This window comes from Pongo pygmaeus, chromosome 11, assembly GCF_028885625.2.
Source record: "Pongo pygmaeus isolate AG05252 chromosome 11, NHGRI_mPonPyg2-v2.0_pri, whole genome shotgun sequence".
NCBI lineage: Eukaryota > Metazoa > Chordata > Mammalia > Primates > Hominidae > Pongo > Pongo pygmaeus.
Window position 1 is genome coordinate 95,819,947 of NC_072384.2, and position 27,470 is coordinate 95,847,416.

At 36.8% G+C, this 27,470-nt stretch overlaps 1 protein-coding gene across 2 annotated transcripts in view; it reads right to left on the reverse strand.

The window, feature by feature from the left end:
• DNAH7 (dynein axonemal heavy chain 7) overlaps window positions 1–27,470 on the reverse strand; it is a 349,153-nt gene that overhangs the window by 84,652 nt on the left and 237,031 nt on the right. For both annotated transcript variants that reach the window (XM_054477799.2, XM_054477800.2), the window contains exons 48-50: window positions 22,078–22,232; window positions 7,211–7,401; window positions 664–797 (exon numbers count right to left, since the gene is read on the reverse strand). In XM_054477799.2, coding sequence (XP_054333774.1) covers window positions 664–797; window positions 7,211–7,401; window positions 22,078–22,232 — 480 coding nt within the window. The remainder of the gene's footprint in view (window positions 1–663; window positions 798–7,210; window positions 7,402–22,077; window positions 22,233–27,470) is intronic.

Sequence of the window (27,470 nt, forward strand, 5' to 3'; positions counted from 1 at the left end):
TAAGAAATAAAGAACTTGTAACCTAAAGAAATGCATCACTTTGTGACAAATATCTGTAATGGTGATGCCTTATAATTAATTTCTTATCTCGTAAAATGTCACAAAGATGGGCCTTTCTGCTCCAGTTCCCTTTTTAATGATCATTTATGGGCTAACTAGAGAGAAATACGGCAAGCCAATTTACTCTGCCACCAAGGATCTCAGTTCAGAGTGAACAGAAAATAGCACTCCGTTTATTTTCTGAAATGTTACATGACTTATACAGCTTTACTCTTTCTACCTATGATATAGATGTTATGAGCAGAAAGTGGGATGCAACATATTCATTGATACCATGCTCCAGTAAAAACAGGTTACCTCAGTTACACAGTGAATACTAAAACTCTTGTGCTAAAACTTTGTGGAATATTTGAAAATACCCTGCCCTGACTTCTGGCAGGCCTTCTAGCTCTTTCAGTGCCTAAGAACTTGAATGTAAAAATATACTCAGTAATGCAGTTTTCTAAATTGACATAGAGGTATATAATTCCTTACATTTTCCTGTTATATTTTCCCTTGCAGTATTCCTATTAAATCTAACAAAAGAGATCTGTAAAATGTATTTTAATTCATTCTAGTGATCTAGAAACAAATAAGAATAGTTCTGTTTATGACATTTAAAACCTTTTATTTTCAGCTCCTTGTAATATCAAGGCTTGCTTTTCTTCTTCAAGGTCTGGCCTTTCTCGTGCCACCACAATTCCCAGAAGCTGATCTTGCATTCCCTCAGGGGTTATCATGAAGTTTAATAATGTTACCTATAAATGAAAAAATATACAAAAATTACATCATTATTTCTGTTAAAAATGTCTCTGCTTTTATGTGTCAAGTTCTGACCTTAAAATAGACCATTTACTATATATGGTAGTACTTGTGAAGGTGTAATTTGTAGAGACTATGATTAACAACATAGGCAAACAAGATTGTTGGATTTAAAACCCACCTCAGTTTCTCATAGTCAAAAATCTAATACCTCAAAGGGTTTGTTTGGTGATGAACTTATTCTCATTTCAAACTAGTCCAATTTCTGAGAACTCTTTAACAGCAAAATTCATTAGAATCAGGTTGGAAGCTATCTTTCATTTCAGTTGATCAGAGCAGCCATGGCATAATATATGGTTCAAAGCCTGGCTCTAGAATCATAATAGTTGGACCAGCTGATTTACATTTTAAGGATTCTAGTGGTGTCAAAAGTAAAGGAAATCTTACGAAGTGAGATAAGAGAAAAGGGAACACTGTAATTACTTGTCATGAGTGCAGTATTTTTACAATCTGATAATCAGCCACTATTGTGAACTAAGGAATTTACATTTTCATGGTATCTATCAAGACTGTCTGCTAACACCTGCTTCATCTGGGGACCTAATTGCTCTTACAGGCAGGTCTCTCTTCATTGCCCACATCTCCTGTTTCTTTCCCATAAGCATGCAAACATACTGCGGTCTCTTTTTGTTAAAAAAGCAAACAACAAATCATTCTATTGCTCCCACAATCCTTTCCAGCTATGGAATAACCTCTCTTTGGGCTTTTGAAACAACACTTATTGAAAATGTTATTTATATATATTTTCTGCCTCCACTTCATTTCATGATACAGCCCTGTACAATCTGCTCCCTGCCCTGCCTCTGCACACTCATCCACACACACTGCTATAAACCATAGTAACTTCCTGGCTCTGGTCACCAATGAACCCATAAGTCAATAAACACTGTCTTGACCTTGGCTTCATTTGAAATCCTCATTTTTTTTTCATGTATACTGCAGTCTGCCTGACCTAATGTCTTGAATCACATCTATGTCTTTTTTTTTTTAATAATAAAGATGGCTCTTTATTATCACCATGTATCACCAAATTTTTTAATTTTTAATTTTTATGGATACATAACAGTTGTATACATTGCACCTATGTCTTAAGCATCACCTCCCCCTACTCCCGTTCACATGCCTTTCATTTTCCTGCACAGAACTGATTGTGGAATCCCATACACGCTGTCTATGAAATGCCTCCGTGTGCTTCAATGTTTGCTCTATGCCCTTCCCCTTGTTATCCACCAGATTAGCTCCTATTCATCTGTCAGTGTGCAGATCAAGTGTCAGCTCCTCTTGGACACTTTCCCAGACAATGTGTTCTACCCCAATCACTACCCCATGCTACTTTCTGCACTTCCTCATAGGGGTCTTAACTCCTTACAGCACACATTACACTGTATGCAATCATGGGCATATACACCTCTCTCCCAGACCAGAATGAAAGTAACTTTAGCACAGGGGTCGTCTCTTATTTGACTTCATGGTTTTATTGTTCTGCACAAAGTCATGCTCCCTACAAACTTATTGAATGAACAATCAGAATGCCCACATTCCGTGTTCATAGAGTTCCTCTCTGCTACTTCTATTTCCTAAAATTTTAGTCACTTGATGATTCTTCCCAAAGGCATTTTATATAAAATAATAGCTACCATGAATCAGGCTCTATGATATAAAGAAGAGTAAGATACAGTCTGGTCCCTGCCCTCAAAAAATTTTCATCTCATTGAGCAAACAGAGGAACAAAGAACATACATTGGGATAAGGACTCTGAAAGTGGTCAGCTTGCAATGCTACAGGAGCACAGAGGGCACCCAACCCAGATGAGGGAGGCAAAAAGGACTTCCCCCAAGCAAAGGACTCCTAAGCTAAAACTTAAGCGTGTTCGGCAGTTAGTCAAGAGAAAGAAGAGGGCAACATTCTACAGGGCAGAAGGTTTCAACCTTGGATGCTGATTGGAATATACTGCAAAATTTAAAAACCAGTAGAGTCTGGGTCTTATGTCCAGAGAGTTTGGTTTAATTGGTCTAGAGTGTGGCCTGAGTATTTGGAGTTTTAAAAGCTCTCCAGGTGATTTCAATGTTCAGCCAGGATTGAGAACAATTGCTCTTGGCAAACACAACAGCATAGACAAAGCAGCAGAGAAAGGCAAAGCACGTTTAGAGGAATCTGTTCTACCACTGGAGAGTGTGGAGGTAGGACCCAAGGAGCACTCTTCGTCTACTACCTATAATTGAAGGCAAACATTTTCTACCACATGTATCAGAATTCAATGTGTGCAGTCAGCAATATTAGAAATACTTGTTTTTTAACACAGGAACAGAAAACCAAACACCACATGTTCTCACTCGTAAGTGGGAGTTGAACAATGAGAACACATGGACACAGGGAGGGGGACATCACACACTGGGGCCTGTCTGGGGGTGTGAGGCAAGGGGAGGGAGAGTGTTAGGACAAATACCTAATGCATGTGGGGCTTAAAACCTAGATGACGAGTTGATAGGTACAGAAAACCATCATAGTATATGTATACCTATGTAATAAACCTGCACGCTCTGCAAGTGTATCCCAGAACTGAAAGTAAAATAAAAAAAAAAAAAAAAGAAATACTTGTTTTTTACCCTTGAAAATTCTACAAAAATTTCAGCAACTACCACAAATCATCAGAGGTGACTCAGTGTTTGCTCCTGATTTTATCATTTCCCTAATGAACGGAGGTTCCTTAAAAGAAAGTACTTTCCCAAACCCAGATAACACCACTGCATTCTATATGTTAGTAAAAATTTTGTCTAAAACTTTTAAATACATTTTCGATCACAACTTAACCTAAATTGTAGCAACTAAAAAATGCCATTTTGGCATACCGAAATCTGAGGGTTTTGTAAAATTAGAATTTTAATTCGAATTGTAAAACATGTGAACTAGTAGAGAAGAAACAACCCCATGGGCAAACTACCTACATGTAGCAGGTTATAATCAACCAAACCCAATACAGGCAGCTTATTCAACAGATTTATTTGCAAAGCAAAAGCGTTGTTCTTGTTTTTATGTTTTATTCCTCTCAAGGCTCTGCTAGTCTATGAAGTACCTTGTGTGGATTAGAAAAAGATGTTGTCTGCAAGCAGAATCAGCCCCGCACCAGGCCAATGCCTAAGCAACTTGGGGCTACATTTCAGCCCTCTTCAACTCCACCTTTGTTTTATGTACAGACTGCACAACTATAGAAGGAGCCATCACTCTCCCTCCTAAAGACAAGCAGTGTTTTACCCAACCGGTGGGAAGGTTTAAAAAAAAAAAAAAAAGAAAGAGTCAAAAATGTTATTTTTGTAATCTTAATGACTTTTTTAAGCACCTTTGGAGGTTTTGCCTGGTTTATAAATTGTTTGCATTGCCAAGGCGCAAAGGTTTTCCTTTTTTACAAACTAAAAATAGGTAATGCTGTTACTGAGGTTGCTGTTCTCTCTACTTTCGGTTTTTGTCTTTTCATCTGTTGTTTCCTGGTGGGCGGGTCTATGCAAACCTACCCCTGAAATCAGCACAAGCTGAGGCTGAAGAAAGAGGCTGACATATCCAACTTCTTAGAAACATCTAATAGGGACTTAACGAACAGAAGCCATGTCTGTGTCCTGGGTGGCAGGGAGACAAGTCGGTGGATCCCTGTGCCATTACCCACAAGACCCAGGGCTCATATACCACAGGAGAAGTGATTTAGAAGGGATGTGTAGAATTATTGAAGGTTGTTTGACCGAAGGGCAGGACATATGGTAAGTACCTGCTCTTACACGAGGTATAGTAGGTAAACTGGAAATCTTAGACCTTTCCCGGAACAGGGGTAAATCAGAAGCCAACTTGGTGGATTAGCATCCAAGATGGAGTTGCTTTAGCCTCCACATGTCTGTATTCCCAGCTCCTGCTACTGGGTGGGAGATACCCTGTTTCCCTGCTTTTACTTATAAGAAGATATTTCCTCCGCAGGGACAGAGTAATTTTATTTTTCTAAGAAAATGTCCTACCTGTGGCCAATAAGTGTAAAACAGCTTCTTGCAAAACCCCTAGGAAGGCGATTCCCTCCTTCCGCCCACACCTAGGCACTTCCTCAATGGGGTATTATCTGGGTTAAAAACTTTTCCCCCACTTGTCCCATGGCAGACCATGGAGGCCACTAACTATAGACTACATAGATATAATCATAAATTTATATGAGATAAGCAATTTTTAAAATTGAGCAATTTGGAAAACTCATTAAATGTTATGTAATTCTCTACTGCTTTGCCATTTATTCATGGAAAAAGTATAAAGCTTTCAAGATATTTTCCCTATTGGCAGGAGAAACCAAGTCCACAGGCTACATTTGCTTTAATCCAAAAACCATAGGCACAGTGGCAGCAAAATTCATGTGTTACAACTTTTACTTCACTGTGTTCAGACACAAGGAGGTATCCATTCATATTCCATTCATGTTGGGTCCTTTCACATCAAGACTTTTCAAATCAAGCCATTTATTCTCAAATAAACATTTAAGAACATAAACTATGGTTTCATAATTTTATTTTCATTTAGACTCAAAGGATTATACCAGCACGACACCATCCCTTGGGTGCTTTTGAAAGCAAAAGGTACATAAAAGATCCTAAAAGTGGGATCCAGAGGAAGTATTATAATCTGTAAATGAAAGCAAGTAACTGCCTCACTATGTTTTCTAATCCCTGTTTAATCAATCCCAGCAATTAAAAATAATAAAACAATAAGACACTCTAGGGATCTTAAGGGTTTTGATACTGAATCATAGGTCAGTTTCCTCCCCACAGCGCTGTATGACTCCTACCATAACCAGTTCCTAGTGAACTAAAAATTGTTTATGTTATGTGTGATAGTTCCATGTATTTTACTGAACAGTAAAAAAGGTTTTCCATGTCATTTACTTAAACATTTTTCTCTAACACAGCTCTGGGATTTTATCATTTCCTTTTTGCTTCCTTCTTTTTCACTTATATTTAAATGTTAAATAATATTGCTAATAAGTAACACTCATAGTAATACTATCTATTGGCTTTATTCTAAGCATTTTACACAGATTAATTTATTTAATTCACATCACTCTATGAGACAGATACTTTTATTATTCTCATTGGACAGATGAGAGAATTGAGGCACAGAAAGGTTAAATGAAATGTCCCAAATCGCACACCTGGCAAGTAGCACCCGAAACTATGGCCTTAACTACTACTGGATATTCCCTTCCCTAGCAGGTAAATACATAGTAGACATTTTAAAGTGTTTAGATAATATTGGATTTTAATTAATTAAAAATAGCCAAGAATTTCCATGTTTTAACATTCTGTTTTTAAAATTAAGTTCAAGGGTCACTCCATTTTCCCCTAGTCTTCCTGACATCCCTGAATGTCCACCCTAAGTATATCCTCAACTCTGAGCTCCCAGGACACATTGCATCTCCACTGTGTCTTCCTAGTAACACAACTCAGTCACTTTGCATACACATTATTTATAAGATAGACCTCTGGAGAGCAGGGATCATGTTTATTCATCTTGGAGGGAATAAATTACACCATCTCGATCCTTTCTCTGCCTCTCTGCAGAGAGATGCCTATGTTAATTTAAATATTTCCAATAAAGGCAAGTATTTGAATTCACTATATAACTCTTGCCTCTCTATATAACTTTCAAAATCTAAATAAGCTTCTTAATGTCTTCTTCTGCTTGCCTCTGTAAATGAAAGCAATCCTTCACTCACTCATTCACTCACTCCACAAACATTTAATGAATGCCAACCAAGGCTAAGAAGTAGGACTAAAAACAGAACAAGGTGTAGACCATAAACCTAGGAGCTCAGCTGCAGATCAACATCTCAAGACATTTTACTCACTGACTAAAACTTTAAGCTAAATTTACTCTTTAAAGGAATTTTTAGTATTCTAAAAGAACAGTGATTGAAAACAGTTAAGTAATTACATAAAATCAGATAGCAGCAACCTTAGTCTGAGAAAGAAGAATGGAGTTCTGTTTCTGAATTTCAATTTCAATAATTAGCATACCATCATTTATTACAAAGAAAGAATGTGGGTATATATCTTCTATTTTTAACAATGAAAATCTAAGAATCATATCAATTGTAGAAATTTGATTCTGATGACCTTTTTTTCACAGCATGGTGAAGTTTCCTTTATTACTTACATGTACTCAGCAACGCAATATTTGGAAATTATTATAGCAATAATTTCAGGAAATACCAAAATAAGGCAAAATCCGTTTTTCTTAGGAAGACTTGTTCTTCTTATGACTCAGGAGGAATATATAGTCACTAATTACAACATCTGACAAAGAAACATTCATTTTATATACTGGCCTTTACTGATGTTTCAGGAAGATAATGAGGATTTCTTAACTTGGTAGTTATATAGAAGCGGAAGTCAGGTGCATATTCAATTGTGGAGTCCCCAAGCCGGATACATGTACTCCCACCCTGCTTAAAGGTTTGTTTTAGTAGAAGAGGTTCCAAAATAGGATCTAGTTCTTCGCCAACATTTTCTAGCAACACTGGAGTAAAATCAGAAAAGATTTCATGTTATTTTAAATATTGACTATAAACATTCAACCCTCCAAGTTCTTTCAGCCTTATAGATGAATTCTGTTCCTAGATACCTACAAAATTATTTTTGTCTTCTGAAAAGTATAAAGAAATAATGCCATAAAAACAGCTACATTCTGTGGGAAGGACCTAAGTGGTGGGTCTACCTAGTCATCCTGCCTGCTTCCCTTCTCCTGAGTCATAGTCCTGCTGGGTGCATGCTGCCTGGCCTGGGGTTCACTAGGTGCCCAGGTATTATGGCAGTGAAGTTTATCCATCTGAGAAACCAGAGAAAAGGCATTTCCAGTTGTAGTTATTTAAATTGTTACTGTATTTTTAATTATTAAAAATGCTTATTGTAGAACATCTGCAAAGTACAGGAAGGAAGGTATAAATAAGAAACGGAAAACTGCTCCTAATTAGATTTGCTTACTCTCTCTACTCCCTAATATTTTAATAATTGACTCATACAGTATACAGATTGATAGAAAAATAACACAAAGGCCAGGCACAGTGGCTCATGCCTGTAATCCCAGCACTTTGAGAGGACGAGGCAGGAGGATTGCTTGAGTCCAGGAGTTCGAGACCAGCCTAGCCAACATGGCAAGATCCTGTCTCTACAAAGAAAACACAAGAATTAGCCAGGTGGCAGCTACTTGGGAGGCTGAGCTGGGAGGATTGTATGAGCCTGGGAGGTCAACGCTGCAGTGAGCCATGATCAAGCTACTGCCCTCCAGCTTGGGCCACAGAGCAATATCCTGTCTCAAACATAAATAACAAAAAAAAAAAAGAAAAATGACACAAACTACATACAGTATAACTGTTGAATAAATTATTATCTCTCTAGTGTTATTTATCTTTCTCCACACACAGTTGAGACTAAACAACACACTGAATTTTGCATCCTAATTATTTTTTGACTTAGTAGCATAAATGTTTCCCCATGTTATTGAAAACTCTAATAAGCATGCTTTTAATCACTGCATAATAGTGTATCATATTAGTGTTCTCTTTTTTAAACCAGTGTTCAATTATTAGATATTTGGATTGTTTCTTGCTCTGAATATTATAACAAACACTGTATTAAAAAAACTGCATTTCAGAATATTTTCCTCTGATAGCATTCTAGAACAGGAATCCCTGGATCAAAGATCAGTGACATTGTTAAGGCTATTGATATCTTTGCTGAGTTAACGTCTTACATTTTGGTGTTTGGGGTGCTATCATAGCCAAATTTGGATGATAGCATTTTGTAGAAGTCTCTCAAAGGATGGGTGTACAATCTGGATGGGAAGGAAGGGGCTCAGAGTGCTGGGGTGACAGGTATTTGGATCTCAATTGCCATGAAAGTGCAGACATATTTTCTCCTTCCCACAGGTTACTCCTGGCTAAATGAATTCCTAAAATTGTCTTCTTGGTGATTTGCTCCATTGCTGAGATCTCGGCCAACAGCCTGTCAGATTATTTTTAAACTCATTTTTATTTTCTACTTGCATAAAATGATTATTTTTCATGGTTAAATAATATGAATGCATCATAATGTATTAAATACGTTAATTTTCTATTGTTTAGATTGCTTCTACTTTTATACTATTATTAATAATGCCACAGTGAACATCTTTATGAATAAACCTTTGTGTTCATCTCTAATTACTTAATCAGGCTGGAGCCCTAAAAGTAGAATTAATGGTCAACAGTCATTAACATTTTAGAAGCTATTTATATTCCAAGTTACTTTCCTGAAAAGCTGTAGAGATTTCAGAGTTGCAATGAGCACTCATTTTGTCATTTGTTTTTAAACCTATTTTTACAAAATATCACTGTATTTACAAATGCTGGACACCATGCTGGCATTGTATTTCCTCGTCATCCTCATAACTGTAAAAAGCATGTTTTGCAGATGAAATAGGACAGGCAATCAAAATAAATTTTTCAGTTAAATCAGCTGGTAAATGACAAAGCAAAGCAGGGACTTGAACCTGGCTGTCTGGCTCCTTTGTCGCTCTCTTAACCACTATACCATACTGTCAGCATTCAATAATGTATCTGTGACTTTTATTATTTGATAGGTAAAAAATACTGTTAAAATTTGTATTTTTGGCAGGGTGTTTTTAGCTGTTCTTTGGTTAACTATATATTTTTTTCTGGAAACTGTATACTAACATACTTGACCATTTTTTCATTGTAGGATATATTATTTACAGTTAGGTTCAGTGACAAGCGTCAGAAAACCCAAAATAATAGCAACGACAACAAGGAGAAATTTATGTCTCATGTACAGGAGAGCCCAAGATAGTCAGCTCAAGGCTGAAAGGACAGTGTATCTAAATAGTGAGGGATCCAAGATCCGCCCATCTTGCAGCTTCTGGCACATGGCTTTGATCTCTTTGGCCGATATGGCCTTTTAAACCACATCCACATTCCATCCATCAGAAAAAAAAAGAAGAAATATCCTTTAAGGGTGTTTCCTGGGAGTCACAAATGGTACTTCCACTCTCATCTTGTTGGCCAGAATACAGTAATTTGACCAAACCCAACCATAGTCATATGGCCATATATAACCACAACAGAGGTTAGAAAACACAGTTCTTTATCCTGGATGCAATGTGCCCATGTAACACAGGGGTGCTGATACTAAAGAGAAAGGTGAGTGGATGGCAGGAACAACCAGCACTCATTGCCACGTGTGCTAGTTTAAAAACTTTATCTGTATTTTTAAACATTGTTTTAGCAAATATTTCCCCCAGTTTTCAACTTGTTCTTATTTAATTAATTTATTTGAGATGGGGTCTCACTCTGTTGCCCAGGCTGGAGTGCAGTGTGGCACAATCTCAACTCACTGCAACCTCCACCTCCTGGGCTCAGGCCATCTTCCCACCTCAGCCTCCTGGGAAGCTGGGACTACAGGTGGGTACCATCACACTCAGCTAATTTTTTGTGTTTTTGGTAAAGATAGGGCTTCACCATGTTGCCCAGGCTGCTCTTAAACTCCTGAGCTCAAGCAATCCACCCACCTCAGCCTCCCAAAATGCTGGGATTACAGCATTTTGTAATCCCAAAGGCAGTGAACTACTGCCTCCAGCCTATTTTATTTTATTTTTTGAGACAGGGTCTAGCTGTGTCTCCCCGGCTGCAGCGCAGTGGTGTGATCACAGTTCACTGTAGCCTCAACCTCCAGGCTCAGGCAATCCTCCCACCTCAACCTCACATAGGTGGAACTACAGGCATGGACCACCAGGCTCAGCTAATTTTTTTTTTTTTTTCAGAGATGGGGTCTTGCTACGTTGCCCAGACTGGTCTCAAACTCCTGGGCTCAACCAATCCTCCTACCTCAGACTCCCAAAGTGCTAGGATTACAAGAATGAGCCACTGTACCTGACCTTCCACTTGTTTTTATATTTGCCTGTATTTCTTCTTATAATTTAACTTTTTGTTGTAGAAATTTTCAAGCCTTTCTCAAAATAAAGAGAATAGTATATAATTGGTACTTGATATACCTACCAATCATCCTGCTTTAGGCCTCGTAAATTCGGCCAATCTAGTTTCATCCATTCCTTATCTAACCTGGATTATTTATAAACAAATCCTAGACATCATAAAACTTCAGCTGCAAGTATCTCTTGAAGATAAGAACTGTTTAAAAATTGATACATCTTAAAAAATTAATAATTCACAGTTTTGTCAAGTATCAAGGCAGAAAATATAATTCCCCATTGTCTTAAGATATTTAGATTATAGTGTTATGGCTTAAATTAGGATACAAATAAGTTTCATAGGTTGAAACTTTTTCTTTTCAAATATTTTTTCCAGGCCGGGCACAGTGGCTCACGCCTGTAATCCCAACATTTTGGGAGGCCGAGGCGGGCAGATCATGAGGTCAGGACATCGAGACCATCCTGGCTAACACGGTGAAACCCTGTCTCTACTAAAAATACAAAAAAATTAGCCAGGCGTGGTGGCCGGCGCCTGTAGTCCCAGCTACTCGGGAGGCTGAGGCAGGAGAATAGCGTGAACCCAGGAGGCGGAGCTTGCAGTGAGCCGAGATCATGACACTGCACTCCAGCCTGGGCGACAGAGCAAGGCTCCGTCTCAAAAATAACATATATATATATATATATATTTTTTTCCATTGCATATTTGCTTAGGACGTCCTTTCCCATCAAAGGACTATGTTTCCTTTTAGCATTTGTCTTCTCTTTTTTTCTTTCGTATTTAATTTTTAAACTCATCTGGAACATATTTTGGTGTGAAGTGAGGCTGTGACCTAAAATATTTTTCCACAAAGCCAATTTTCCTAATACCACTTGCTGGTGTGATGTATCATTTTTCTGTTGGTTTATAAGGTTTAATTTATAGTGCATCAAAAGCTTACATATATTAGGGTTCATTCCAGAGCTTATTCCAGTTAATTCCAAACTTACTCTTCTGAATGTTTTATGGCTCATTACTCTCTTTTCTTCTAGGTTAAGTATTATTTTCTAAACATTTATTTCTGAAAGTTTACCTCCTTACAACTTTCAGTTTTCCTGTCAGAGAAAAAATGCTGTCATACTTAAGCCTTCTCTGGTTTTTCTGAAAAGTTTTGTCTTTTTCTCACTTTTTATTGTTAAAATTACTCTAGGTTTTTATTTTGTTTTGTTTTGCTTTGCTTTCTATTCACTGGTTGACTATAATAACTACCAAAATAGGTGGTTCTCAGTTGTCACTGATTTAATATTCTTTTTGGAATATATCTATCCCACTGAATTTTTAAATTCTGATACCTTTCAGTTAATTATCTTTAGTTGTCTAGATGAGGTATATTGTTTATAAATATGATAATTTTGTTTCCTCCTTTTTTTGTTTTTGTTCAGTATATCTGGCCCTACTAAAACAATTGTTTCTTCCTTTAAATGTTATAGCACCTTCATTGTTTCTTGTTTTATTGCATTGAAAACAACTTTCCTAACAATGTTAAACAATAACAGTGATAACAGATATCAATTTCTCATTTTCACTTTTACATGATCATATTTTTAAAATCTAATTTGCTCAATCATTTTGAACCAAAATTCTGTTTAAGGAAGATTATAACGTTTCAGTTTCCCTTATTGCCTCAACATTTATCAATATTAATTTTTTACATAAAATCTGATATTTAATGTTGGCTAAAAGTAACTATATATTTTCATCCCCTACTCAGCCTAACATTTTTCCTAGTTTTGAAATGTAATTAAAAGTGTCTATATTAATATATGTAAAAATCATTTTTGAAGCTAAAATATACATTATGAAACTTAAATATTACAGACTTGATTCTTTTCCCCCAATTTTGAAAATTTATTGTCTTATTGCTAGAATCAAGTCTTAATCCTGTTAGGAAAGATATTTGTAGTGTCTTGATTTCAAAGAAATATATCCTTAGTACTGAATATTTATTATATTATGCATCTCACTGGAAATTTTTAAATTTTTTTAAAATTTAAAGCATTTTAAATTTTAAAAAAAAGAAAAAAATGTATAGGTACATGAATTACCCAGAATGCTCTCTTTAATTTCGTTATTTTATTTTGACTCCTTTAACTTTTAATTAGATCAAAATATATACCATGTTAAAATTATAGGAGCAAATTCAAGAGACAGACTTCTCTTCATGTTTCTATCATCAAGATGAACAATTTTGCTGGTTTATGTTAAAACCTCATTTCTCATTCTCCAGCGCCAGACATCACAGTAGTTGCAAAGCTTATGGCAAATCAAGACTAGGAATCCAAGCACACAGCCACTAATATTTTTGAGTAAGGCAGATCATCATCTCACTCAAAACAGTTATCCTTAGCAACAGAAACATAACAAGAATTAAATGTTCTTTTCAAATTTCTCTTGCATGTAGGACATTAAATAATGCGATTTTTAAGTCATGAATTATCTATATTATCCCATGTGAGACTTCAAATTAATAGAAAAAAATCTTCTTCTACAACTTATGTTCAACTCTGTAGCATATTTTATCAGAAGTAGACTCAACAATTACTCAGCACCTATCAGGTGCCCTTAAGCAGCTTGTAGAAGAGAAACAAATGGTTATGCACATAAAATAAGGGCAATCATGGAAATTCATGAAAGTTTCAGTGTTGGTACTTCATTGCAGGGGTTGAGATGTCACAGAAAAAGAGGTATTTGAGCTGTATCTTAAAGGATGGAATTTAAAGGAATCCAGCAGATGGATGGAAGAGCAAAAACAAGCTAAGAGATTGAAACAATGCCATGTTGCTTCAATGCTGGCTGCTCCCAAATACCCTGCACTCCCATCTTCTAAATCCTCATTTTGTCTGTAATCTCTTTCTGCCCCTTTAACCTATAAGCTTCATGAAAGTAAAAACTGACTCTGTCTTATTCATGCTGTTTTTAGTACCTACCACACTGCCTGGTACATGGTAGTTGCAAAATAAATGTTAATTAAATGAATGAATGGACAAATAAATGAGCAAATGAAAGAAACATTAAACTGGAAGTAGTTTTGTATCCCTGGTTTGTTAAATACAAGCGGGAAAGAAAGTAAAGTGCTGGGAGATGAGAAAAGTAAGGAAGGCTCAGATATGATAAATTCTGCTGTTGATACAAAGATTTTTTTTTTTATAGATTCAATGGAAAGTCATTAAACTTTCTCTACAAATTGGTTTATCAGCAATATTTGTATGATTAGTATTTTATGCACACTTTATCCATTGGCATAGCTAATACAGATGTACCTTTATTTTCTAGAACATTGGCTTTCAAACTTTTTTTTTAAGCAGCAGAATACTTCTTTTCGAAGAGGATCTTATCATAAACTGCAATATAAAAAAGAAAAGTGAGACCTGCTCTGGTTGAAGTAGAGGCAGGTAGCTGAAGCAGGCAGCTGAAGCGGGCAAAACCTTCTGCCTGCTCAACCCAGGCTGCCTGTGAGGGACAATAGATCAAAAGCCACTGACCCTGAAGAGGCCAATATCTAAAGATAACTCCTTAAATGGAAGAGTCTTTATATCGTCAATGTGTAACAGTAGCCAATTCTTTTACTTGATGGTTAAATATAGAAATAGCTTTAGAATCTACCATCTATCTCTCCTTCCATTAAGAGATTAAAACTTCACTCTTCTCTGATGACTAACGTTAGAAAGCATTGTAAATAATCATTAGCATTTAAAAAGTATTTTATTCCAAAAAGTAGGTTAAATCAACTGAAAGAAAATCTTGCTTGTGTAACACAGTAAGCACCAGACAAAGAAGACTTAGGGACTAGTTTCAGCACTCCTCTTAACTGGCTTAATTAGCATATAGTATGGTGATATGATATACACATAAACAGCAAGGGGACATCCATCACTAACCCTTATTGGGACCAGTATAGTTAAGGGGTAGTTAACTACCTTGGTTAAGCCATTTAATTAGCATTCTCTAATACCTCACTTACCTTGTTAATAAAATGAAGTGGTTGGAATCACCACTGGATTTCAAACTTTTCTGGCCACAACTCAAAGTAGGAAATACATTTTAAATATTGACTAAGTACATATATATGCATATAAAATTTAAACAAAAAATTTCATGAAATAATGCTTACCTTTATGCTATGCCTTGCAGCCTACTATGTTCTATTCCTTCCTATTGCATCTTATTAACAAAATATTGGTCATGACCCACTAAATTGGTTATCTCTCCCATGGTTGTGACCCATACTTCGGAAAACACTAAACTGATAATCTCTATGGCCCTTTTGTGTCTAAAATTATGGAATTCTAACATCAAGATTTGTGACTGACATCACAGAAATCTCCAGAATGTCAAGCATATGGTAGATGCTCAATTATCATTTAATTGTCTTTTACTGTGTCAAGGAAATTATTTGAATATTTAAATTAACCTAAGTAATTTTAATTACTTTATGTTTTGGGTTTTGTTTTTTTCTTTCTTTTTTTTTTTTTTTTTTTTTTTGAGACAGGATGTCACTCTGTTGCTCAGGTTGGAGTGCAGTGGTGTTATCATAGCTCACTGCAGCCTTGACCTCTTGGGCTTAAGCGATTCTCCCACCTCAGCCTCCTGAGTAGCTGGGACCACAGGCACATAGCATCATGCCCAGCTAATTTTTATATTTTTTGTAAAGATGGGTCTCACTATGTTGCCCAAGTTAGCCTCAAACTCCTGGGTTCAAGTAATCCTCCCATCTCAGCCTCCTAAAGTGCTGAGATTACAGGCATGAGCCACTGTGTCCAGCCTACTTAAAGTATTTAAGGTGCCAGTTCCTTCAAGAAGTCTTCCCCAATTCCTCTGAATTCCTATAGTACATCATCTGTGCCTTTCTTATTATATCATATTAAAATATGATACACATAAATCATATAGTAAATGTTCAACAAAAAACATAAATTGATCAACAGACACCGCCGTAAGTATCCAACATACAGTAATTTATTTCTTCCTCATACTATATGGTTAAAATATAGATGGGGAAATTGAGTCTCAGGAAGGTCACTGAAGCAAACACTGAGTGACAGAGGCAAGTACTCTGAATCCAAGTACTCTGAATTTTCAACCCAGAATTTCATATCCAGCCAAACTAAGCTTCATAAGAGAAGGAGAAATAAAATACTTTACAGACAGGCAAATGCTGAGAGATTTTGTCACCACCAGGCCTGCCCTAAAAGAGCTCCTGAAGGAAGTGCTAAACATGGAAAGGCACAACCGGTACCAGCCACTGCAAAATCATACTGAAATGTAAAGACCATCGAGACTAGGAAGAGACTGCATCAACTAACGAGCAAAATAACCAGCTAACATCATAATGACAGGATCAGATTCACACATAACAATATTAACTTTAAATGTAAATGGACTAAATGCTCCAATTAAAAGACACAGACTGGCAAATTGGATAAAGACTCAAGACCCATCAGTGTGCTGTATTCAGGAAACCCATCTCACGTGCAGAGACACACATAGGCTCAAAATAAAAGGATGGAGGAAGATCTACCAAGCAAATGGAAAACAAAAAAAGGCAGGGGTTGCAATCCTAGTCTCTGATAAAACAGACTTTAAACAAAGATCAAAAGAGACAAAGAAGGCCATTACATAATGGTAAAGGGATTAATTCAACAAGAAGAGCTAACTATCCTAAATATATATGCACCCAATACAGGAGCACCCAGATTCATAAAGCAAATCCTGAGTGACCTACAAAGAGACTTAGACTCCCACACATTAATAATGGGAGATTTTAACACCCCACTGTCAACATTAGACAGATCAACGAGACAGAAAGTCAACAAGGATACCCAGCTCTGCACCAAGCGGACCTAATAGACATCTACAGAACTCTCTACCCCAAATCAACAGAATATACATTTTTTTCAGCACCACACCACACCTATTCCAAAATTGACCATATACTTGGAAGTAAAGCTCTCCTCAATAAATGTAAAAGAACAGAAATTATAACAAACTATCTCTCAGATCACAGTGCAATCAAGCTAGAACTCAGGATTAAGAATCTCACTCAAAACTGCTCAACTACGTGGAAACTGAACAACCTGCTCCTGAATGACTACTGGGTACATAATGAAATGAAGGAAGAAATAAAGATGTTCTTTGAAACCAACAAGAACAAAGACACAACATACCAGAATCTCTGGGATGCATTCAAAGCAGTGTGTAGAGGGAAATTTATAGCACTAAATGCCCACAAGAGAAAGCAGGAAAGATCCAAAATTGACACCCTAACATCACAATTAAAAGAACTAGAAAAGCAAGAGCAAACACATTCAAAAGCTAGCAGAAGGCAAGAAATAACTAAAATCAGAACAGAACTGAAGGAAATAGAGACACAAAAAAACCCTTCAAAAAATCAATGAATCCAGGAGCTGGTTTTTTGAAAGGATCAACAAAATTGATAGACCGCTAGCAAGATTAATAAAGAAAAAAAGAGAGAAGAATCAAATAGATGCAATAAAAAATGATAAAGGGGATATCACCACCGATCCCACAGAAATACAAACTACCATCAGAGAATATTACAAACACCTCTACGCAAATAAACTAGAAAATCTAGAAGAAATGGATAAATTCCTCAACACATACACCCTCCCAAGACTAAACCAGGAAGAAGTTGAATCTCTGAATAGACCAATAACAGGAGCTGAAATTGTGGCAATAATCAATAGCTTACCAACCAAAAAAAGTCCAGGACCAGATGGGTTCACAGCCGAATTCTACCAGAGGTACAAGGAGGAGCTGGTACCATTCCTTCTGAAACTATTCCAATCAATAGAAAAAGAGGGAATCCTCCCTAACTCATTTTATGAGGCCAGCATTATCCTGATACCAAAGCCTGGCAGAGACACAACCAAAAAAGAGAATTTTAGACCAATATCCTTGATGAACATTGATGCAAAAATCCTCAATAAAATACTGGCAAACCGAATCCAGCAGCACATCAAAAAGCTTATCCACCATGATCAAGTGGGCTTCATCCCTGGGATGCAAGGCTGGTTCAATATACGCAAATCAATAAATGTAATCCAGCATATAAACAGAACCAAAGACAAAAACCACATGATTATCTCAATAGATGCAGAAAAGGCCTTTGACAAAATTCAACAACTCTTCATGCTAAAAACTCTCAATAAATTAGGTATTGATGGGACGTATCTCAAAATAATAAGAGCTACCTATGACAAACCCACAGCCAATATCATACTGAATGGGCAAAAATTGGAAGCATTCCCTTTGAAAACTGGCACAAGACAGGGATGCCCTCTCTCACCACTTCTATTCAACATAGTGTTGGAAGTTCTGGCCAGGGCAATTAGGCAAGAGAAGGAAATCAAGGGTATTCAATTAGGAAAAGAGGAAGTCAAATTGTCCCTGTTTGCAGATGACATGATAGTATATCTAGGAAACCCCATTGCCTCAGCCCAAAATCTCCTTAAGCTGATAAGCAACTTCAGCAAAGTCTCAGGATACAAAATCAATGTACAAAAATCACAAGCATTCTTATACATCAATAACAGACAAACAGAGAGCCAAATCATGAGTGAACTCCCATTCACAACTGCTTCAAAGAGAATAAAATACCTAGGAATCCAACTTACAAGGGATGTGAAGGACCTCTTCAAGGAGAACTACAAACCACTGCTCAAGGAAATAAAAGAGGATACAAACAAATGGAAGAACAGTCCATGCTCATGGGTAGGAAGAATCAATACCGTGAAAATGGCCATCCTTCCCAAGGTAATTTATAGATTCAATGCCATCCCCATCAAGCTACCAATGACTTTCTTCACAGAATTGGAAAAAACTACTTTAAAGTTCATATGGAACCAAAAAAGAGCCCACATCGCCAAGTCAATCCTAAGCCAAAAGAACAAAGCTGGAGGCACCACGCTACGTGACTTCAAACTATACTACAAGGCTACAGTAACCAAAACAGCATGGTACTGGTACCAAAACAGAGATATAGATCAATGGAACAGAACAGAGCCGTCAGAGATAATGCCACATATCTACAACTATCTGACCTTTGACAAACCTGAGAAAAACAAGAAATGGGGAAAGGATTCCCTATTTAATAAATGGTGCTGGGAAAACTGGCTAGCCATATGTAGAAAGCTGAAACTGGATCCCTTCCTTACACCTTATACAAAAATCAATTCAAGATGGATTAAAGACTTAAATGTTAGACCTAAAACCATAAAAACCCTAGAAGAAAACCTAGGCATTAACATTCAGGACATAGGCATGGGCAAGGACTTCATGTCTAAAACACCAAAAGCAATGGCAACAAAAGCCAAAATTGACAAATGGGATCTAATTAAACTAAAGAGCTTCTGCACAGCAAAGGAAACTACCATCAGAGTGAACAGGCAACCTACAAAATGGGAGAAAATTTTCGCAACCTACTCATCTGACAAAGGGCTCATATACAGAATCTACAATGAACTCCAACAAATTCACAAGAAAAAAACAAACAACCCCATCAAAAAGTGGGCGAAGAACATGAACAGACACTTCTCAAAAGAAGACATTTATGCAGCCAAAAAACACATGAAAAAATGCTCACCATCACTGGCCATCAGAGAAATGCAAATCAAAACCACAATGAGATACCATCTCACACCAGTTAGAATGGCAATCATTAAAAAGTCAGGAAACAACAGGTGCTGGAGAGGATGTGGAGAAACAGGAACACTTTTACACTGTTGGTGGGACTGTAAACTAGTTCAACCCTTGTGGAAGTCAGTGTGGCGATTCCTCAGGGATCTAGAACTAGAAATTCCATTTGACCCAGCCATCCCATTACTGGGTATATACCCAAAGGACTATAAATCATGCTGCTATAAAGACACATGCACACGTATGTTTATTGCGGCATTATTCACAATAGCAAAGACTTGGAACCAACCCAAATGTCCAACAATCATAGACTGGATTAAGAAAATGTGGCACATATACACCATGGAATACTATGCAGCCATAAAAAATGATGAGTTCATGTCCTTTGTAGGGACATGGATGAAATTGGAAATCATCATTCTCAGTAAACTATCGCAAGAACAAAAAACCAACCACCGCATATTCTCACTCATAGGTGGGAATTGAACAATGAGAACACATGGACACAGGAAGGGGAACATCACACTTCGGGGACTGTTGTGGGGTGGGGGGAGGGGGGAGGGATAGCATTGGGAGATATACCTAATGCTAGATGACGAGTTGGGTGCAGCACACCAGCATGGCACATGTATACATATGTAACTTACCTGCACGTTGCACACATGTACCATAGAGCCTGAAGTATAATAATGATAATTATAAAAATAATAATAATAATAATAATAAAAAGAAAAAAAAAAACATAAATTGATCAATAGACACCGCCGTAAGTATCCAACATACAGTAATTTATTTCTTCCTCATACTATATGGTTAAAATATAGATGGGGAAACTGAGTCTCAGGAAGGTCACTGAAGCAAACACTGAGTGACAGAGGCAAGTACTCTGAATCCAAGGCCAGTCCCCTACCCATTAACTACACTGATCCCAATAAGAATTAGTGATAACCACTTTCTAATTTTATTACAGTGATGCACACACACACACACACACACACACACACACATATCTGATCTTACTGTTAAACAGGCAAAATATTTAATAGTAGAGATCATGTTCCCCTTTTCTATGTAACTCCTATATCACATTCTATATGCTAAGAACACCAATTAAATGAATGAAATACCACGTGTGCATGTGTCTATGTGTCTATTACATAAACACAAAATTTCATAGGTAGACTTAGACTGTCTTCATTTCACACTTATTCTAATAGAGCCTAACACTATAATTAATATTTGAAGACTAACTCCCTCTTAATATGCACAAATAAGGTGTCTGTAAGACTACCTAGAATATTTATTGTGATTCTTCCATATTATATTAGGTCTAATAACAAGTGAGACTTGCTGCACTGTCCTGGAGCTAAATAGATTGTAGTTTCATAAGTGCTTACCTTTATTTGGTCATGTAAATAGTCAAAATTTGATGGGCTACATGAATTTAAAGCATGACTAATAACCCCAATTTACTCAAATCACAAGTTTTCTGTTTTTTGTTTCGATAAATGTGATATCTACAGAAGAGCTGTATTGAAAAATCTTTGTCATGTTTATAATCTCTTTTAGATGGCAGATAATAACCAGGCACATAAAATCTGTACTCTCCTCTCTGCCACTTCTTGTTTTTATTTTTTATTTTTTTTCGAGATGGAGTCTCGCTCTGTCACCCAGGCTGGAGTGCAGTGGCATTCTCTCGGCTCACTGCAACCTCCACCTCCAGGTTCAAGCGATTCTCCTGCCTCAGCCTCCTGAGTAGCTGGGATTACAGGCACCCGCCAGCACGCCTGGCTAATGTTTATATTTTTAGTGGAGACAGGGTTTCACCATGTTGGCCAGGCTGGTCTTGAACTCCTGACCTCAGGTGATCCGCCCGCCTCAGCCTCCCAAAGCGCTGGGATTACAGGCGTGAGCTGCGCCCGGCCCTCCTCTCTGCCACTTCTATAGGGTAAGTTGAGAGAGGAATACATAAATAACTGAACTATTGTTGTGTTAAAATACTATTGGCATATATCAAGTGACCCTTTTAAATGCAGAATTGGAGATATAATGAAAACTAAAGGGAAACAACAGACAAAAATTAAAACAGTTAAATTAGGGGAAGCATCACAAATGCATCTTGAGACAAAGAAAACCTCCTAACCTTCTGGGAGGTTTGTAATCTTTAAAATACTCATTTGATTAATTATCATTAAATAATGAAAAATGTTAACAAAGTCACCATTTAAGATGAGTCTGGGCCAGGCGTGGTGGCTAATGCCTTTAATCCCAGTGCTTTAGGAGGCCAAGGAAGGCAGTTTGCTTGAGCCCAGGAGTTTGAGACCAGCCTAGGCAACATGGCGAAACCTCATCTCTACAAAAAATAAAAAAATTAGCCAGGCGTGGGGGCGTGTGCCTGTAGTCTCAGCTACTTGATAGGCTGAGGTGGGAGGATCGCTTGAAACAATCTATACAGTTTGGGGTTAATTGTGCCCTCTCCAGGCAGTTCTGTAACGTATCTTAGTTATTCAACTACATACCAGGAGTACCAAACTGGATGCAATTTTCCAGAGTCCTGACATAGTCAGGTTCACTAAGTTTAATCACATAAAGACTATTGGCTTTTTCCATGTTCTTGATCCATTTATTAGCCTGACTTTGAGGATCTATCATCAGAGGCCACCTTCTTGCATTCCTGAAAAGAAGGAAAAAGATGATGCTGGTCAAGCCATGATTTGTTTCTATACTATTTAGTCATGTTCACATCACAGGTCACTTTTTAAAAGTTTGCCCTTTATTGTAATATTTTACTTTTTAACTTATGAGAAACTATGTTCTTAAAACGGAGACATGTAGATTGAGTGGGCTACCTGAATGGGAACTACAGAAACCATCCTGCAAAGTTAACACAAGTTACTATACTCTTTTTGGAAAATTACAATTTCTAAATGTTAAATTACACTTTTGAAAATATTTGCTGCTCTTGCTAATTATGTCACAGTGACAACCATCATGAGGACTGCGTTGGAAATAAGGAAACTCCAGTTCTTCACTAAGCTCTCCCATTAATGAATCATGTGACCTTGGGTAAGTCACTTTGCTTCCTTAGTTCCCACCTGCTGTCATTTGTACAATAGGGAAAGAGGTTTGGAATATTATATCTCAAAATCCAGACCATTAAAGAAATAACGGCCTAACAAAAAGGTAAAAAGCATAATTTTATATCATCTGAACTTCATAATATCCAGGGACATTTAAGTGTTAACACAATTGTTGACCCAATCTTTGTTTCAAACACTTCTGTATTTAGTGTCATATATGTAGTTCATTACATATTTGCTTTATGATAAGAACAAGGGCAATACCCCAGGAGGAACCCAGTTTATTTTCTAGGGTGTAGTGAACAGATGAGTTCATCAGTATCTGCAATTACCATATGATAATCAACCACATAGCTTTCCACCTTGTGTGAAATGTAATTGTCAATAAAATCACTATTCTTTTTCTTTCTCTTAGAAGTTTCAATCAACACAAGTTATAATCCTGGCCAATTTTCTAAAGATACTGCCACACCCTTCAAAAGTGAGCAGAGCATGAGAAGTACGACATTTTAATGAAATTAAGTAAAAAAAAAACCAAAAAACAAAAGTGAGCACAGCAAACTCATTTAGGTCATTAGAAAAGCAGGAGGAGAAAATAAAAGGTGACTGAGGCAAAAAAAAAATTGAAAAGAAAAAAAGGTAGGGGGATATAACAGGATAACATATTAAATTCACTCTCATAACATGAAATTGGAACGTCAATGGATGACTTGTTCCCCAAAATAAAAGAAACCATATTTTTATCAGTTATTAGTTAGAGCCTGGTATAAAACATGTAGCTTAGGCCGGGTGTGGTAGCTCACGCCTGTAATCCCAGCACTGTGGGAGGCCGAGGTGGGCGGATCATGAGGTCAGGAGATTGAGACCATCCTGGCCAACATGGGGAAACTCCGTCTCTACTAAAAATACAAAAATTAGCTGGGCGTGGTGGTGCATGCATGTAATCCCAGCTACTCAAGAGGCTGAGGCAGGAGAATCGCTTGAACCAGGGAGCCGGAGGTTGCAGTGAGCCGAGATCACACCACAGCACTCCAGCCTCGCAACAGAGCAAGACTCTGTCTCAAACAAAACAAACAAACAAACAAACAAACAGACAAAATGTAGCTTAGATAAAAAAGAAAATAGTTTTCTTATCCTCCAATGTGAGCATTATCCTTGTGTCACTCTGGCTGCCATAACAGTATACCACTGACTGAGTGGCTTAAACAACAGAATTTATTTTCTCACAGTTCTGGACCCTGAAAGTCCAAGACTAAGGTTTCAGCAGGTTTGGTTTCTGCAGAGCCTCTCTCCTTGACTTGCAGACAGTACCTTCTTGCTGTGTCCTATATGGCCTCTGCTCCATGTAAGATGTTCCTGGTACTGTTCCCTCTTCTTACAAGGACACCATTACTATTTGATTAGGGCTCCCCCTTATGACCTCATTTAACCTTAGTTACCTCTTTAAAGGACCTATGTTCAGGGCCAGCATGGTGGCTCACGCTTGTGATCCCAGTGCTTTGGGAGGCTGAGGTGGACAGATCACTTAAGCCCAGGAGCTCGAGACCAGCATGGGTACCATAGCAAAACCCCATCTCTACAAAAAACAATTAGCTAGGCATGGTGGCGGGCACTTGTAGTCCCAGCTACTTGGGAGGCTGAGGTGCGAGGATCACTTGAGTTTGCAGTGAGCCGGGACTGCATCACTGCACTCCAGCCTGGGTGACAGAGTGAGACCCTGTCTTAAAAAAAAAAGAAAAGACCTATCTCCAAATACAGTCACGTGGGAGTCATGGCTTCAACATAAAAATTTGGTGGGGCAGCATAATTCAGTCTATGACATTAATTATGCAAGAAAAGACATCAAAAGAGTAATGTAACATCTTAGATGCAATTAACTAATGAAAAATCACTCTAAAGAGAGTGACAGAAGGGAAATTAGAAAGAAATAAAAACATAAATATATAAAAAGTTTTCATTCTGTCACATTTTAGAAATATATTTTTAAGTTTGGAGGATTATGCGTGAATGTTAAACAGCATTTATGCTTTCCTAAATAAATTGAATTACTCACTCTTGTATCATTTCCACATTTTTTAGCCACAATACCTATGTTCATCCTGTTTATTTGTCCAAAATGCACTTCTCCCCCATCTTTTCCCATTTAAGTCCTACTCATGTTTGAACATCAGCTCAAAAGCTATATAGTCCACAAAGCCTCTCTCCATCTCTTTTCTCTCTGAACTTCTTTAGCAATTCATCCATGTTATATTTATGGTATTTGCATGTAATGGCCATATTCTATTATGGTAATTCTATAATTCCTTAGCTGCATCATCCAACTAAATTGTTTATTCCTTTAAAGGAAGTGTCCGTGCTCATTCTTTATTCTTTTTTTCCTAGATCAAATAAAGGTTGCATGTGACAATCCACTGATATAGAAACAGTAAAGTCATGGGGCAAACACCATACAAATTAAATAATTCTAAAACTTGAAATTCTCTAAGAGATTATCCCTGCACAGAAAATACTTGTCCAATGAGCAGCATTTCAAAACCAGAGGAAAGGACTTCTGATTCTAACCAAGATGGGCTAGGCTTTTTACAGCCTATCTCCTTCACTGATTACATCTAAAAATGTTGAACAAAATACAAAAAACAACTACTTACAGATTCTAAAAAGTAAATAATAACAAGTGAATGGGAGAAAAATCCTAACTCGAGGAATTATCAGTAATGGGGTAGTGAGTTTTCTAAGTTTTTTCTTTCTTTCTATTTTCAGGCTTAGTGGGGGAACTGTGCAGCAGGCACAGGTGGCAATAACTCAAAATAGGTAACTGAAAAAATAACCATATGTGAGCCAGAGAGCACGGGCGTAAATCCACGTTTTATTTCATGTTTTGCTTTTTTTTTCTTTATTCTCTTTTGTCTCTACCCCAAGGTTAACCCCACTCGCAGAACTGTATTATCATGACAGAAATAGCAGTGGTGCAGTTACCCAAAACACTGAGCGAAAACCTGTCTCTCTGGACAGAAGTAAAAAAAGAGGCTCCTGTTGTGCACAGAATGTAAGGGAAATCCAAGTATTTTTCTCTCTTTTTTCTTACCACTTTGCCCCCAGTGTTGGCATGAAATTATCCAATAGCAAGAGAAGAGAAAACTCTGAAAGAACTTCATCATTTTGGCCATAAAAAAAAGTATAAAAAAGGTGCCCCTGGGATATGGAAAGTGGGGCAGGGGTACGATAAATTCTGAAGAGAAAAGACCTGAAGCTGTGCATGCATGGAACACATCTAAAGAAGCATATCAGAGGCTTTAAACGATATCATAAATCCTAGTCCATTTAACTCCTGAGTAATGAATGCCAAGGAGTAGATTCAAACAGTATAGTGAAGGCTTACAAATCTGAACTGACATTGCAACATCACCCACAGAAGGAGAACTAAGAATTGTGATCTAAACTTAATTGAGTTATTTGACTGCTAAACCAAAAAATCAATCTCATCCAGAGGATTTTGACAGGACCCAGAGTCTCATATTCAAAATTTCCAGGATGCAATCCAAAATTACTCAACACACAAAGAATAAGGATGTGGTTAATTCTCAAAGAAATAGACAGATTTGAAATTACCAGAAAAAACTTTAAAGCAGATATTATAACCATCCTCCATGAGACAAAGGTGAACATTTTTTAAGTAAATGAAGACATTATCAGAAGAAAAAAAACAAAAAGGATAATGAGCACCAAATGGAAATTTTAGAACTGAAAAACATAATATCTGAAATTAAAAGTCCCATAGTATGGGCTCAGTAGCAGAACAGAGATAACAGAAGAGTCAGTGTAGTTGAAGATAGATGAATATATATAGTCCAATTTGATCAACAAGGAGAGATACTACCAGATTGGATAAAACTATACGATCCAACTGTCAGCTGTCTACAAGATACCCACTTTAAATATAATAATATAGTTATATTAAAAGTAAAATGATGATAAAAGATATACCATGAAAACACTAATCAAAAGAAAGCTGTACTGGCAATAGTATATTAGAAAAAACAGACTTCAGAACAAGAAAACCATCAAGGATAAAGGTGAACATACACAACAACAAAAGGGTCAATTCATCAAGAAGACATAATAGTCTTTAATGTGTATGCCTCTAACAACAGAGCTCCAAAATAAATAAAGCTAAAACTGATAAGACTGAAGAGAGAACAAGTAGACAGAAAACTAGCAAGGATATTGAAGCCATGAACAACAGTATCAAGCAGTTCAACCTAACCAACTTTCAAAATGCCCTTCACTCAATAATATCAGGATATTTTTTCCAAGTGCACATGGAACATTAAAAATATAGACAAGATTTATGCCATAAAACGAACCTTAAAAAATTTTAAACTGGAATCATACAATGATAGTCTGAAAATAACAAATAAATTTGAAACTAAAAACAGTAACAAAAAATACCCTAAAAGTCTCCAAGTATTTGGAAATTAAAAAAATATATTTCTGAAAAATCCATGAATCAAAGAGGAAATTTTAAAAAAAATTAGAAAATACTTTAAAGGAAATGAAAATTAAAATAAAACATCAAAATTTGTGCTATGTAGCTAAAGCAATACTTAATGTGAAACTTATAGCATTAAATCCATGGATTAGAAAAGAAAAATCTAGAATCAATACCTTCCACCTTAGGAAACCAGAGACATAAAAGTAATTTATGCCTAAAGCAAACAGAAGCAAAGAAATAATAAATATTAGGGAAGAAATCAGTATTATTGAAAACAAAAAAAAGAATGGGGAAAAACAATGCAACCAAAGGCTTGTTCTACATAGGATCAACAAAATTT